The sequence below is a fragment of the Varanus komodoensis genome, unplaced genomic scaffold (assembly GCF_004798865.1).
Source record: "Varanus komodoensis strain SLA01 unplaced genomic scaffold, ASM479886v1 scaffold52, whole genome shotgun sequence".
Taxonomy (NCBI): domain Eukaryota; kingdom Metazoa; phylum Chordata; class Lepidosauria; order Squamata; family Varanidae; genus Varanus; species Varanus komodoensis.
The window spans coordinates 525,727-541,262 of NW_025336114.1; the positions used below are offsets into that span (position 1 = coordinate 525,727).

General features: G+C 43.8%; 1 protein-coding gene across 1 annotated transcript in view; it reads right to left on the bottom strand.

Annotated features, from left to right (window-relative positions):
- Positions 1-12,985, bottom strand: part of MAP1LC3A (microtubule associated protein 1 light chain 3 alpha) — a 31,808-nt gene extending 18,823 nt beyond the window's left edge. The window contains exon 1 of the mRNA XM_044447503.1: positions 12,698-12,985. Within this exon, the coding sequence (XP_044303438.1) occupies positions 12,698-12,737 (40 nt within the window). The 5' untranslated portion in view covers positions 12,738-12,985. The remainder of the gene's footprint in view (positions 1-12,697) is intronic.
- Between the last annotated feature and the right edge of the window lie 2,551 nt (positions 12,986-15,536).

The window sequence follows — 15,536 nt, forward strand, 5'->3', positions numbered from 1 at the left end:
AAGGATCCTCACCTAGGAGCTCTGGGGAATGAATACAGAGCTCTTATCTGACAGTAGCTGAATGGCACTTGATCCATTTATGATTCCCAGAGTGTTTAAGGCACACTTGGCCCTCATTTCCACAGGCTCAGCAATCAATTCTGTGCTTAACAGTAATTGCTTAAACGCTTACTACATATGCCACATGCAACTTGCCACCATCTAACTATACCAGCAAAGTAAACCATGTAGTGCCACAACTTCTGGAGGCCGACAACTCCCATGATCACTGATCAGACCACTGGCCATATTGGAGTTCAACATCTGGTGAGTCACTTCCAATCTACACATTTGGACTAAGTGTTCCCATGCCTTTGTTTCAATCAGTTGTGTGATGATGCGCAACTACTTTGAGGGCCACAGGCCAGTCTCCTCTAGAGACTTTAGATACCATCTATTAACCTTTACTCTCATTAATCTCCTGGCCATCTTGAGGGCTACATTATATAGGCAAACACTTTTATAGGCAAAAATAAATGCATTTATTTTTCCTTAGAAGCGAAGAGCGAATGAGCCCAAACTGGGTCAGTGGAGCAGGAGGAGAGAACATATTTTAGCATTTTCCTGATCTGATAGCTTTTAGCCATCAGAAGCAGCAGCTTGGCAAGAGATGAAGCAGGCAAGGTGCCAACTACACCACTGGCTGGCCAATGTTTGGAAATCTGTAACTATCTGGTAAACAACTAAACCCCAACTTACCACTGAAAGAATATTTCAGTGGTTTTCAACCTCTCCACAGTTGGGGACCAGAGAAAACAGGAAAACCACCCCGGGGATTGTTGAGGCAGAAACAAAAAGCACAATACACACAGTACAGCATTCTGTGGATTAGTTTCCAAACACAATACCAAAAAAAAAAAAAAAAAAATGAAAATTCTCCAAAACAAGCAGAAACCAAGCAACAAAAAATGCCAACCAAAGAACAAAATACTGAAATCAGCACGGTGTGGCTCCCCTCTCTGCCCTCCCCGACAGCACCTCTTACGAACACAATGCCAACCAAGGTAGAGGTGGTGGAGCACAGTCAGTGCCCGCACCAGTCCGCAGCAAGCAGAATGCAGCCCCCCGCAGACCAGCAGGAAATCTCCTGCCGACTGGTGCCAGTATGTGAACCAATGGTTGAAAACCACTGGGATATTTCCTCCTTGTCCAAATGGAAGCGCTACAGAAGGGTAATCTTTGAGGAATGTTCAAAGAACGTTCTCTGTACATTACCTTCCCACTCTAAAAGTCTTCAAATGCAGAGAGAAATCACTGTCCAGCACAAAACCATTCCCAGTTTGTTTTAACAATGAGGGGCTCGTCAGTGGCAGCCCCAACAGGGGAATGATTTCCCCACAGAGATCCACCTGGTATCAACGTTGTCATCCTTTCAGTGCCAGGTTAGGGCATCCATTGAAACTTTTAAAGAAATCTGAGAGTACCTAAGAGCTTTATGGGCATACTTGTGTCTTGTCTTAACAGGTCTATTTTGTATTAAGTAGGTGTTAAATTGTTTTAAAGATATTTAAGACTTTTTAAAATGGTGTATTGTGGAACATTTTGATAGTTTTACTGCATTACACTCCTGTCTAGGAACTGTTGGCAACTGCCCAGAGAGCTTCAGCTACTGAATGTTACAAAAGTTAAACAAAACAAGCAAACAGACAACTTCTTCTCTTTTAGATCACATGTGGCAATGTAAGAGAAGAAGCACTAGAGAAGAACATTCCCAGCCTACAGCTTCCCTGTTCTCCTTTTCCAAAAACAGCTCTCTTCCCCTCTCAAGTTTCATGCACGCTTCTGGATATGGCATTAGGATGCAAGTACTGCTAGATGCAAATATTTACTTACAGTATTTATAGACCACTCTTCATTCCCCTCCACCAAAACTAAATTGAGCAGCAAACAATAACAAAATAACATGAGGAAACTATTTAAAGTATCGGCAGTTATACCCAAAAAGCCATGGTTGGGTTGTCTGTTGGGGAACACTTGATTAAATAAAACTGTATTTAGCAGAAATGAACATCATCTCCCTCATCAGTTGAGGGAGAGAGGGAGGTAATACACAGAATAGTTAAAAATGGAAGATGCTGAGGAAGATGACTGAGACAGGGTGACATAAAGGCTTAGTCTGGACACAACCAAGATGCTCTGATGGATCAGCAGCAACAGGAAGCAAAGGCAGGAGTAAACATGGCTCACAATGGAGGGAAGTAAATCGTGAAGTCCCCCATGAGTCTTTATTGCAATCACAGCTTTTAATTTTATTCAGAAATGCTCTAGAATCAGGGATAGGCACTGATTCAGGTTTGCAGTTTGCCCCATGCAACTCAAGATTGTAAAGATCCAAGCACACTGTAAAGTGCTCCAAATAAAAGTCTCCAAGCTGGTCAAAAAGACAAGGAGTAAATGGAAATTTGAGAGTAATTTTAATTGCTGCCCACTGGAACCAATAAATACTACTGTTAATAATAATTCTGCTTTCACATATGCACTGATGAGGTCTGAACTAGAAGAAATCTTGGGAGGATAGTGGATACCGTGATTAAAATGTCAACTCAAATAGCAAATTCTGTGTTAGGCATTATTAGGAAAAGACCCCAAAATAAAATGGCTGTGTCATGAAGCCCTTCTATAAATATACAGAGCAGCTGCATTCAGATTTCTACATACATTTTTGATCGTTGTAATAGGTTCAGTAAAGGACAACCAAAAAGATCAAGGGGTAATTGCTGAAGCACATTTCCTATGTGAAAAGGCAAGAACAATAAATACTTTTTTTTAAGTTTAGGAAAGAGTTATTAAAGTGGAGACAGACATGCCTGAGGCTCATAAAATAATGTGGAAAAACAGAAAAAGAAATCTTCAAATTCAGGGTCTTTCAATGAAATTGATTGGCAGTAGATTAAAAATCAAGGACTTCTGCATACAGCATGTGCTGAGCATATAAAAAGCCTTATAAAAGCCGTATACACTCTGCTGCCCATATACATGCCAGCCCCTCTGAATGTGGTACCCTGCAGATGTTTTAGACTGCAACTCCAATCAGGTACAACTATCATGGTTACTGGTCTACAATGGTGGGAGCTGTAGTCCAAAACATCTGGAGGGCACATCTGGGAATGTAGGGATATGTGGTAATGCACTCAGGCTTTAAGAGAGGATACATTCATCCAGGTTCAGTATCTATCAGGTATCACTGTTAAATTAACAATGTCCTCTGAATAGCCATTACCGAGGAGGGAGAGCGGGGAGAGGACATGATTCATGCCCCGCTTTTGTGCTATCCAGAAGCTTGCATCTGGCCAGTGAAAAAGGACACTGGTCTGGGTGGATCTGGCCAGGCTCTTCCTATGTTCTTATGGCCAGAGAATATGGAACTCTGATTATATGCAAGGATTGACTATATTGGAAAACAAAAAGATTTCCCTACAAACAGGATCAAGATTTCTTGCTGCTCTTTGCAAGTGTTTTGCAAGTGGGTGCCACTGTGGTATCAAAAAGCAACATTATTCAGCAAGTCTTCTAGGATTTAAGTTCTGAAAATGTTCCAGGTATCCAAAAATTTCATGTTATGTTTTTCTCTGTACAAATATTTATTTGATCTAGCATCCTGAACACAGCTGCGTGAGCAGAAGCCCTGTTGCAACCAGATTGCATGTAAATGAACATGTGCCAAATCTCAGCCTTTCTGAATGCAGAAGGGAACACAAGGGAAAGAAAAATGCAGTTCAAATAAAATTTCTGGAACCTAGGGTCCTCTAGATGTGTTGGATTGAAACTCCCAGAATGCCCAAGCCAACTACAGTCACCAACGCTGGGAGTTGTTCTCCAATACTCCTGGGGAGCACCAAATGCAGGTAGGTTGCACTAAAGCTTCTAAGCAGAAGTTATAAGAACTACCTAAGAATTATATTTTTATTTATTACATTTCTTTATTAAAATTATTAATCCCATCTTCCATCATCTGATTTCCTCCAGATGTTTTAGACTACTTCCAGCATTCTTGACCGATGGTCATTTGGTCATACTGGCTGGGTCAGTTACGGTTGAAATCCAAAACATCTTGAGTGTGCCCATTTGGATTAAACCTATTCAAAGTCCTTTTTCAACTGAATGTCTCCAGCTGAGACAGTGCTTATCTGAAGGTTAAGCAGTAATGCTGACCGCAAAACTCTTCTACTACTTAGAGCTACTGTGGCATAATGCTGATGACACTGAGCAGTGCACCAAAGAGGTCCCAGTTCAAATTTCACTCCGATGATGAATTCACTGGGTAGTTTAAAACAAAAACAAAAAAACACCATTATCTACCAGACTCAGTCTCACATTTATTCTCCGGAGATATACCAGCCTAGGCTACAGCATTAGTGTAAAGGTTACTGAGACATGACTTACTGAGTCATGTAAGCCAAGTGCCGTATAAATATGAAGCATGTTTGCCACGCCTTTGTTAAGCTCTACTCATCTTACATCACAATATTCTGAAACACAGGCAGGAATTATTGTCAGATTTTTGGTTACATGGAATTATTCTGCCACTGCCTGTCTGAGCAATCAATGTAGAATATTTCAAGGCTGTGCCAAACAAGTAAAGTAGGAGAATTATGCCTGGAAATGTGGCATTGCAACTTACTAATTTTGGCTTGCATCGTATGGATTGTGTTTTCAAGGGCTGGTTTACGCCTTGCATATCTATAAATAATACATCACCCTTTATGACTAACCTAAATCACAGTGATGTTAATGGATTCACAATAAGTATGAGTAACCAGTATCCAACTCATAGTTTATTGATGTAGTGCCATCTATGTATGTGGCATATTACAAAGAACACGTTTGACAGGTACCTGCCCCAAGGGGTTTACAATCCGAAAACAGACACAAGGGAAACAACCAGGAAAAAGGAGGTGAGGTAAACAGAAGAAGCTGAGGTTACTGCAGTTAAATGTACTTTGACTTAGTCACAGTGCAACATTGGATTTGGTGCTCTGCCCCCAATTTATCTTCCATCTGTCTAACCGGCAGACAACAAGCAAAAAATATTACACAAGATTTTTAGGGAATGAAGACAGCTGCAAAGTTTTACAGTGGTCTCTCTAAATAAGTTGTGGGTTGAATATGGCAATTTGTTTTCATTTTCATGTGTATTATTTTATTGGTACTTTCTGCTGCCTCCTCTTCCTCTCCTTTGTTTTAGCCCAACTGTTTAATCTTAAATTTCTACCAAGGAACAGCTTCATACTTTTCCACATATATGAACATTGCTGGCATTCGCTATGCAACAACAAAAGCTGCCAAACATCATCACTAAGGTATGGAGGCAGTGCTGCCTCATTCCAGAAGCCAAAGACAAGTGTGGCCAAAGCTTTTTAAGCAAGGCAATAACAAACACCTTAAAAATATTATGAACTACATTCAAAATAGTAGTTTTGAATGGCAAGCAGAAGCAAATGGTTAAAAAAAATCTAAGATGCAAGAACACCTGATGTTCAACAAACAAGCAGACAAAGAGTTTGTGAAAGGTGTGGTACAGAAGGCAAGGAGCTCTTGCAAAATTTCAGGAAATTCCCTCTAGAAAGTCTGTACCCATTGCCACCAAGCTTTAACTGATTCATGAAGAGACAGAAGAAGCAACTGTTTAAAAACAGATGTCCTTCTGAGGCTGCTTACTTTTCAGGCCCATATCATCTCTACAAACTTTGCAACGGCTGGAAAGGGCAGAAGGCAGGAGTGCACGTGGCCCTCAGATACTTTAACACACTCTGCTCTGCTTTGTTAATCTCATTCTGGTGGTGGCGAAGGAAGAGGAGGGGAAAATGCCTAATTTAACTTTCTCCAGAGAGAAGCAACAGCAGCTTTGGCCGAATGCAGATGGCCGGCTAAGCAACCCCCCCACTACTCCCCATTCCCAGAAAGTGTTTAGCAAACTAGTCAGCTGAGGGAGCAGAAAGGCCATGTGGAAAATAAGCTGAAAGGAGCATGTAAGCGTTGCAGCTGCCTTGCCTGACCTTGCTGTCCCAGCCCCCACTCCGTGCAGGCTATTTTAATCCTGTTTGCTTTCAAACAGGGCTGGGATGGCAAGGAAGGGCACCTGGGAAAGGGCCAGGCACCCCACCCACATCCTTCTTGCACCATCCCATGACATCTGGAGCAGCTGTGACAAGCTGGGGGGACAAGCTCAGGCAGGCACTGTGAGGGGGAACCCAAACTTCATCTCCTGCCATTTGCTCCAGAGGATGTCAGCAGCATCAGAGGGGTGATGGTCACTAAAGCAATGACAAAGGGAAATACCTCATAGTCACGAAGGGCATGTGCTATTTTTGTGTTTGTTATTCTTGATTTGGTGTGTTAAGCAAAGCACGGGTGAGTCGCTGCTTTGTAAAAAAAACCCCAGCAAGCTATTTGAGTTGCATTCAAGACTCTGGCATGTGGGAATAGTCTGCTCAGCCTACCACCAAGTAATTCGTAATTGTTTAATAGTATTTTTTCTGTAGTGGATTTTAATGTGTAAAGTGTGCTTTGCAATCTCTTATTTGTCCCCACAGGAATCCTGTGAAATAGGTCAGATGTCTTGCTCTTTCATGCCAGTGCTGCTTCAACCCTTTGATTGCTTCAGGACAGGCAGAAATATAACATATGATGCTTTCCTCAACATTGAGATGCTGTTTTGGAGAAAGCTGTGCTTGTACTATTTCTTGTCTTGTCATACACGCTTTAAAAAAAAATCAAAACAAGAATGGACGGGGAAAAAGATGACATCCCCAGAACTAGTCCTGTCTCCAGAGTGAAATTAGTTTGCTTAGGGTCTTTTAAATGCAGAGCTAAACTCAGATTTTAATCTAAGCCAGGGTGCTGTATCACACTGCTTTAGGACAGGTTAGTGCCCTGAAGCATATTTGTACAATGGTTAGTGCATTAAAAGAGCCAAATTCCACCAACATTAGAATGTCATCAAAAGTTGAAATATTTAGCCACTTTAGTATTAACAACCACTCCATGGGCTTGCTGAGAAATTTACTGCCTACTGGACATAGATTCATAGCATAATTTTATTCCGTTTTCTCCAGCACTTAGGAACATACTGCCATGAGTGTTGCTAATGAGTGTTCCAGTGGGCTCGTGCCCAGGGTCTTTTTCATGGTGCCCTCAATCTGTCAGCAACAGCTGTGGGAATAGCAGGAACTTCCGCATGATAGTGGCACTGCATGACCAGTTACTGTCTTCTCCAAGTACCCTGAGACTGCCAAAGTCTCCATAATGGACAAGGTATCAAGCCAGAGTACAAAATCCTACCAAATGTCAAATCACACATTTGCCCCCACAAAACACAACGAAATATGAATTTCACAAAGGGCTAACTGCTGATGCTTAGAGAGACATACACACCATGGAACCCCCTCCCCTTCCCACGCCCCAGACAAAGCACACACCAGTCCAGACACACGAGCCTGGAAAAACTCTCCCCTTGCTGCCTACCTCTCTGTCCCCTTGCCACCTCAGCTCTCCTATTTCTTCTTCTGTTGGGTTGCGTATACATCAGAGCAAAGTGGCGAGCTGCAGCAATGCACTCCAGAGGTACTCAAGAAGATAAAGATGGCACTGGAGAGTAGCATTTTGCTTTGCTACATTGCAATCTCACAGGAGTAAGTCTCTGTTCAACAAGATTTACTGGCAGAGGAAGATGGCTATACAAGAGACATCAATAAAATCTGTGTGGGTCGAAGCAGAGGAATCATGATCTTTGGCTCTACCAGGTATTCTTTTAAGTAGACTCAATGCATAGGTATAATATATTTATTAGTCCAACCTGAAGTTCACATAAATATGCAAGATTTTAAAATCCAATATGTTAATATCTTGCCTGATTAAGAGAGCTGGAAATTTTAAAAGCTTACACTTTTTTGTTATCTTTGAGTTAGCCTAATTATGCATTTTGGATATTTTTTTTCTTATGACCATCATAGCTGCCTCTGTTTTTGTTTTTAAAAGAAGTCTCATCTTTGTAATGACATAGCCTGAATAATCTTAGCAATCTTTGGAATCTTCTGCCATTTCCAACTGCAAACTTTCTACTGTGAGCTTGCCTTTAGCTGCCAAGCCTTCAGTTTAGTTTATTGTTGAACCATGGGTCATTGCTGAAATAAGGGTTATTGTGTTTTCTGAACTCAGCCAAGATAACAAACTATGGTGAACAACCCATAAAGCTTGCAATCTAACAACAAACTAGGGGTTCTCTTCTTGGGTTGTCCATGATTAACAAGCCAAGGCTACTAAGCACAGCTGGGTTCAGACAACAGTATAATCCTTGTTTTTTTTCCCAACAAACCATGTTTCAATGTAAACTCATGCTTACCTCTTGAATATTGAATATGGGTATAGTGTTGTATATAATAATTGTGTGGGGGTTTTTTCTTCGAAAGCCTTCCCAAGTGCCACTGCTCTGTTCAAAACTGAAGTACAACTTTGAGCTTCTTTAAAGCGAAAAAACAAGGAAACATTAGGGCATCTGATCACAGATATGCGGTATCATGTTCATGTGTACTTCAGCTTTAAGATAACCCACAGCCAGGTAACAGAATACTAGTGTACTTGTATTCATGGGGTCTTTTTTCTCTCCCTAGCTTCTGGTTACACAGGGTGATTAGGGAACCAATTCAATTCCAAACAGTAATTCACTAGAGGCCCTTGGTCAAATCATTCCATCTTAGCCTTAAATGCTCAGATCTATACAATGGGAATGATAATGAGGTGCACAAAATTAATGAGACTGGCAAATTGTAAAGTAGGCTTGCATACAGCAATTTCCCTTGGCTAAGAATTACTCCCAAACTGATCAGGATTTTTTTCCCTTTCAGATCTTACGTGAAACAAAAGTATAAGTCTATTCAATTGGACTAATGTAAAAGTAAAGAGGTGGCAAAGAGATGTCAGTGCCGAAACAGAACTCAGCAAGAAATTTAATTCTTGATGCTTACCACAAAGATTTCCCGTACGCTGAACAAGGACAAGGTGTTTTTTTTTTTTAATCACAATTTATATTAATAAACATGCTATCACAGGAATGTCTGTTTTCTTACCTACAAGAGTTTCTGTTATGCTTGTGTTATGGTAACCATCACTGTCAGTACATTTTGCATTTTAATTTCCACTGACAACACAGTTTCCTTCTCTCTACCCACCTAGCATGTGTATATAACCTGCCAATTTGAGATCAACACTTCAAGCATCTGATTAAATGAACACTGTCTGCAAAAACTGATACCATGATAAATCCGCTGAGGTGCCCCAAGATTTTGTTGCTTTTCTGCAACCAACTAAGATGGCTCACATTCCAGAGTCTGTCTGTAAGATTACGCATGATGTGGGGAAACAGCAGCATTCACCTAATGACAATGATGAGTAGTGCAGATTTAGTACAAACAAGAAGAAGTGCTTCTTCACATGTGGCATTCAGAGAGACCAAAAGGAAAGGGCTGCTCACTTCAAGCCTTGCTTGCAGGTTTCTAGGTAATATGCTGAATTAAAGGGACATTAGGCCTGATCTAGCTGGATTCTTTTTATATTAATCTTTTTGTATAGGCTACAAGTCATTCTGCAGTTTAAAAAAACACAGTGGCATATGGCATTCTGTATATGGAAAAACATAAATAATTAGAAAAATCATTAACAGCTTGTCCTAACTTTTTTTAAAGATCAACTGAAAGGCAGGCAGGGAACAACACCGACCTTAGGAACTGAACAGACATGGAATAATGCATGCCTTCAAGATGCATAAATCAAAATATTAAACAGAACATAAGAAGAGCCATGCTGGATCTGACCAGTGGCCTATGCAGTCTAGCACTCTGTTCACATCGTGGCAAACCAGCTGCCCACAAGATTCTTCAGGCAGGATGGGGACAACAGTTTCCGCCCACTCAAGTTCTTCAGCAATTGGTGCATGCAGGCACACCATCAGTGAAAATTTCACTAGGTCTCAGTATTCCTAAATTGGCATCTGAAATATCGTACCTAGTATTTTTAAGTTAAGGTGTAATCAAGTATTTTTAGTTAAGGTGTAATCCTTTTAAACACAAACCTAGTCTTTCACCAAATGTACTGCAATCCCCAGCCCAAAGTTCTAAGTAATTTCAATGGAACAGATTTCCAAAAGAGGGAGGGGAGTAGAAGGTAAGAAACCCAGAGACAGGTTAGATAATTTGATAGGCAAGTGTCTGTTTACCAGCTGATACTATCCCTACTGAGTTCCTTTGTAGGGCTCACAACAAGAGGCTTGGAAGAGAGACCAGAAATACAACGATAATGGGGATACAGGGGCATAGATAACTGGTTTTTCTCAAATTTGCATAATAGCAAATGAACAAGGACAACATTGAGGATAGAAGAAAACCCTTCACTGGTCACAAGCATTTTCTTTGATGAAATGCAAGCCTGCCTGGTAAATATTCCAAAACTTTACAGATGCAAGCAGCAGGCTCTGCTTATGACCAAGACATCCACAATTCTGCACATGAGCACAGGATTCTGCGCTTACAAGTTCTGTAAGATAAACTTGTACTCCTGTTTTGCAACTTGTTTTCTTGTTTTCCATAACTCATTTTGCTATCTTACATCTTGGTGGTCAAACTGGAGTGTCCCAACAAAGACCAGGGAAGTAGGAATAGAAATGAAATCAGGAAGAGGCTAGGGTTAGCTATGAAATGCTGTGCATGGTACTCTTATGCAGACAGACAGAAGTCCTGCTTACTGCTTTTGCATATGATACTATGGTATAGTATTTACCAGGCAGGTTTGCATTTCATCAAAGAAAATGCAGAACTTGGTTAAGGGTTTTCTTCTACCTTGAAAGCTGGCCTTATTCCTTTTCCATTGGGTATGTCTAAGTTGTCATTATACAAAGCAGCACACCGATTTCTCTCTGCTCATCAATCACAATGTAAGCATGACATGTGGGAATACTAAGGGCATATGCATAACCAGAGCTTTCAGTATAGGAGGAGGGGCCATGCCTGCTGTCTCATATCTAACTGGATAAAGGAAAGATATCCACCAGAGGTGAGTGAAATGGCATGTTCCAGCACAGTTCCTCTCCCAAATGCCAGCCCCCACAAAACATTTGGCTTCTTCTGTGGCCAGGGGTTTCTCTGGCACTAGGAGCAGCTCTCCAGCTCTGTACTCCAAGCCCTTTGCTGCAGTGGCTGGACCACACAAACACTTTCCCTCCCTTCCATTTGCAGGCATTACATCACCGCCAGGGTACAGCTTCTGCGGCTGAGAATTACTTTTGGCTTCCTTCCTGCCTCTTTGCCCTCCCTTGCTTACCAGAAGGAAACCTAAACGCTGAAGCAAAACAAAGAGTCACCTGGCAAGCTACTGCTTGCCAGTACCCCAAAGCTAATCTGTCTTCTGGCATGGGAAGCTATTATCATGAGCTGTAATTTTTCAAAGCTAGAACCTGCAGGAATGTGAGCACAGACTTTCATGATGCCATTGAACAGGGGTGGGGAGCAAGGCACAGTGGCACCAAGCACGGGCTGAGGAACTCTCCTTGGCATTAAAAGGACTTCTGAGATTCCCCATCCACCCCTCATGGGCAGAGTTGTGCCTCCTCAGTTTATAAGGGAGCAAGACAACAGGCACTTTGGGAAGCATAGCAATCAGAACAACATCAAAAAAGCCATGCCATCTAGCCGGGCATTCTTGTCCTGCAGTGGCCACCCCATGGGAGCCTACCAGCAAGACACAAGTGTGATGGCCCCCTTCTGTTCACGTTCCCCAGCAACTGATGTTCCCAAGCAGAACAGCCACTGATAGTGGAGATGCCTCACAGCCTTCCCAACTCTTGCTTGGCTAAGTCAAAGCTTCCCAGGTCCTAATGTACTGGACTACAACTCCCACCATCCTTAAGCCAACACATGTGTTGGCTGGGGATAATGAGAGTTCTAGCCCAACACAACTGGAGGGTGGCAGGCTGGCGATGGCCCATCTAGGAAAAAGGGGGTTGGTTAGGGCCACTTTGCTTCCTCCTTAAGCCAACCCCCTTCCAATGTTTACTTTTTCACAAAGTGGGAGGAGAGGACATCTGTGGCCAAGCCCCTGCGCTGAGGGGCGCTTCTCGCTCGAGAGGAAGCCCCGGGTGGGACCAGCACGGGAGCACCTGCTTCTCGGCGTTTGGAAGCCTCCCTCGTTCGCGCGCAGGTCTCTACCTGAAGTCTTGCTCTCAGGTGGGGGCAATGCACAGTGCGGCGGGGGCACCTTGAAAAGTAAGCCCACCTCCTCTATCTCCCTTTCTTCACGCACCGTGCCCCCCACCTCACGCGGGGTGGGGGGCTCCCTGGAAGAAGCGTTAGGAGAGGGAAGCATCCCAGGAGGACACCCCGGACAGATGAAGCCCCTCTCCGTAAATCGACGGCAGCGAACCGAGACGGCTCCGCGCGCTGCGCCCTGCAAAGCGCACAGCCTGCAATCTCGCCAGGGCGCTTCGGCTTTCCCCGTCTGGCTTTCCGAGGAGCAGCGGTGGGAGGGACGACGCCGACAACGCTCCCCCGCCCGTAGCCAGATATCCCGGAGTTTCCCCCTTTCCCAGCCGCTCTGCCTTCCTTCCCCGGGCCTGGCAGCGGATGGCCCCTTTGCTCGCTCGCTCGCCTCTCCCTCCGGGTTAGGGACTTACAGAAGCTCCGCCGCTGCTTGAAAGGCCGGTCCGCGGGCATCTCGGCAGGGGATCGGCGGCACTCGAGGGACGAGATCCTCGTTAGCCCGCAGAAACCGCGGCTGGAGCGGGGAGGGCTCCGGGGCCGCCTCGGAGACGCCGCCTGGAAGGCCTGATGCGGAGCCGGGCAGCAGGTGCTTGCGGGCAGTTAAAGCCAACCAGCCGGCCGCGCTCCTGCCTCTCCCCTCGCCGCCGTTTGCCCCTGCTTGGACGACCCACTCCGACTCCCGAGGCTGGCAAAGCCGCGGTGACTTCATCGACAGCCTCCTTAAAGGGGAGGCGCGCGGGCCCGCCCCTTCTGCAGTGCGGCCTCCTTGCAAGGGGCGCAGCTCCACCGCCAGGCCGGGGCTGTCCTTGGGGCTTTTTCCGCAGCTGCGATCGGGAGGGGGTTAAAGTTTCACTAAATGACCGAACAATGCAGAGGATGCCAGAGGCCGAGGGCAGAGCGCAGTTTTTCCTTAGGCAGTGAGCGATTGCCACAGCCCGCCCTCCCACCAAATGCTATTAGGGAAGGGGGTGATCGGCGGAACTTTGTATGAAAGGATGTGAAGGCCAAAGATTTGAGCAGCCGAAGAAATAATGCAAATCCCAAACTCAGCGACTCAAATCAAATTTAGCAGAATCCAAAAGTTGCTTCCCCTTCTTTCCTTAAAATATATAATCACACTGGAGCACATAATACTCCTTCCTTCAGTGACAGGACAGATACAACGGGAGAATCTGTGTAGAAAAATGTTCCGCTGCGTATATACCGAAGAAATAATCTCACAGCGATGCTTTGGAGACACAGCAGGGAATGGAGTTCAGTCTCGCTCAGAATATCTCCAGACAGGTTTGTGGAGGGTGCCTTTCATGCTCATGCCATTTGGCATAATTGCCCTGGCTGGGCATGGGTTGTAGTTACCTGCAAGCCTGGCAAGGGTGGTTTACAAACTGAAAACCTAGAACAAGCCATAGCTTCAAGACAGTCTGTAAACTTCCCCAACCAACTGGCTTCATCAGGTTCTGACATCACAACAACCTGTGCCAGAGTAATTATGCAAATCAGGCCAACCTACTCCTTGACTGAGTTTTGTGGCTGAGAAATTAAGCCTAGGCACATCATGGAAAAAGCTTCCAATTGAGTCCTTTGTCTGCTGGGCTAATTTTCCAGTTGCAGGAAGGTTGGAAGACAGAAACATTGGGCCAATTTACAGGGCACAAACTTCAGGTGAGGCTGCAGTGCATGTAGGGCCTGTGCAGCCATACTTTTGCACATCTAGCCTCTGCTTGGTTGTTACTGTGTCATGCAACCCAGTAAGCATGGGGTACATGGGGGATAAATAAGGCACTATGGCTGGTTGTGGGTTAAATAACCCAGGAAGACTCTCTGCATGTTTTCTGCACCTGGACAGATTGGAGCCAGATCACTGAAAAATGTGATCCCTTCCAGTCTGTTACAGTCTATTTTGTCACCTTCATCTAACACAATTTTGTAGAAAACAAATTCTGACAATATTTGTACGGAACAGAAAACACCTAATTTTCAAGTTATTGCCAGTGAATTGCTTTTAACTGATTTTCTAAAACCATGACTCATCGGTTTCTGTAGATGACAGAGGAGGAGGTATTGGGAGCTTCATTGGGGGCAGGAGCCCTTGAAGCTCCCTCAAAGTTGCTGCCCTTAGTTTCCCAGACTGGCTGTTTGATCAGGAAGCGCTAGAGGGGTTTCCAGAGAGGAGAGAGACCAGCTGCCTTATCTTTTCCCTGACCCTGTGGTAAGGGCTTGTGTAGGCCTTGCTGACTTGCTTTCTACCAGCAGAAGTCACTCTGAGGTTGAAGTCACACCATGAATAGAGTGGTGGGACTGGGGAGATGTGCCAGTATGGGTTCAACTCTCTTTACATGAGAGGAGGCTTATCATTCAGCTCACTAGAAGACAATTTAGAGCCATGTTGTTAGCTGTCAAGTTTCCATAAAGATCTGCATTGTGTGCTATAGCATTGGATTGCCTGCTGTTTTAGAGGCTAAGGAGGGCAGGGTTGGGCTCATGCCAGCAATGCATCATTAAGGGCACAAATCTATGCATGTTCAGACAGAAAAAATCCTACAATTCCTAGCATGCTGGCTGGGGCATGCTGGGAGCTGGAATACATTTTTATACAAGCATGCCTAGGATTGCATCCTAGGCATGCTTGTGAGCCGCCCCGAGGCTTCGGCGAATGGGGCGGCATAGAAGTCTCCTAAATAAATAAATAAAATGGTTAAAATCTTAAAGAGAACACGGCCAATTTGCATGCAACAGCAGCTCTCTAGTTAAACAAGCCATGACCTGTAAGAGCAGCATCAACTGAGTTGATGGGTTATTTTCTCCACAACTGTAATATCAGTCATACCTTAAACTCTTTAATCCTTTATCTTTCTTCCAATTGGAGTTATCACAACCATTAATAAATACAAAAATAACTCCTGGTGCAAACCCATTCTCTTAACATTTACTACAAAACCAACCTAAATGAACTAACACACCATCTTGCTTATTTCTCTGGTTATTCTTTTCCCATGTTTTGACTTTGGCCCATGCATGGAGAAGTTTTCTGCTCCAGTTTCTCCAGCATTTCCTTGTTTTAGAATCACACAGATCGTAGTTACTTATCAGTAGTTTGAAAAGTACTCTTCTGCTCTTTCTTGATATTCAAATTACTATTTCTAAAAGTAATTAAACAAAGAATATTGAGAATAAATAGTTCGACTTCGATTGGGTTTTGCAGACAGATGTGCTCATGTCTTGTTAAGGCTCATAAGATATTACAACAGGCAC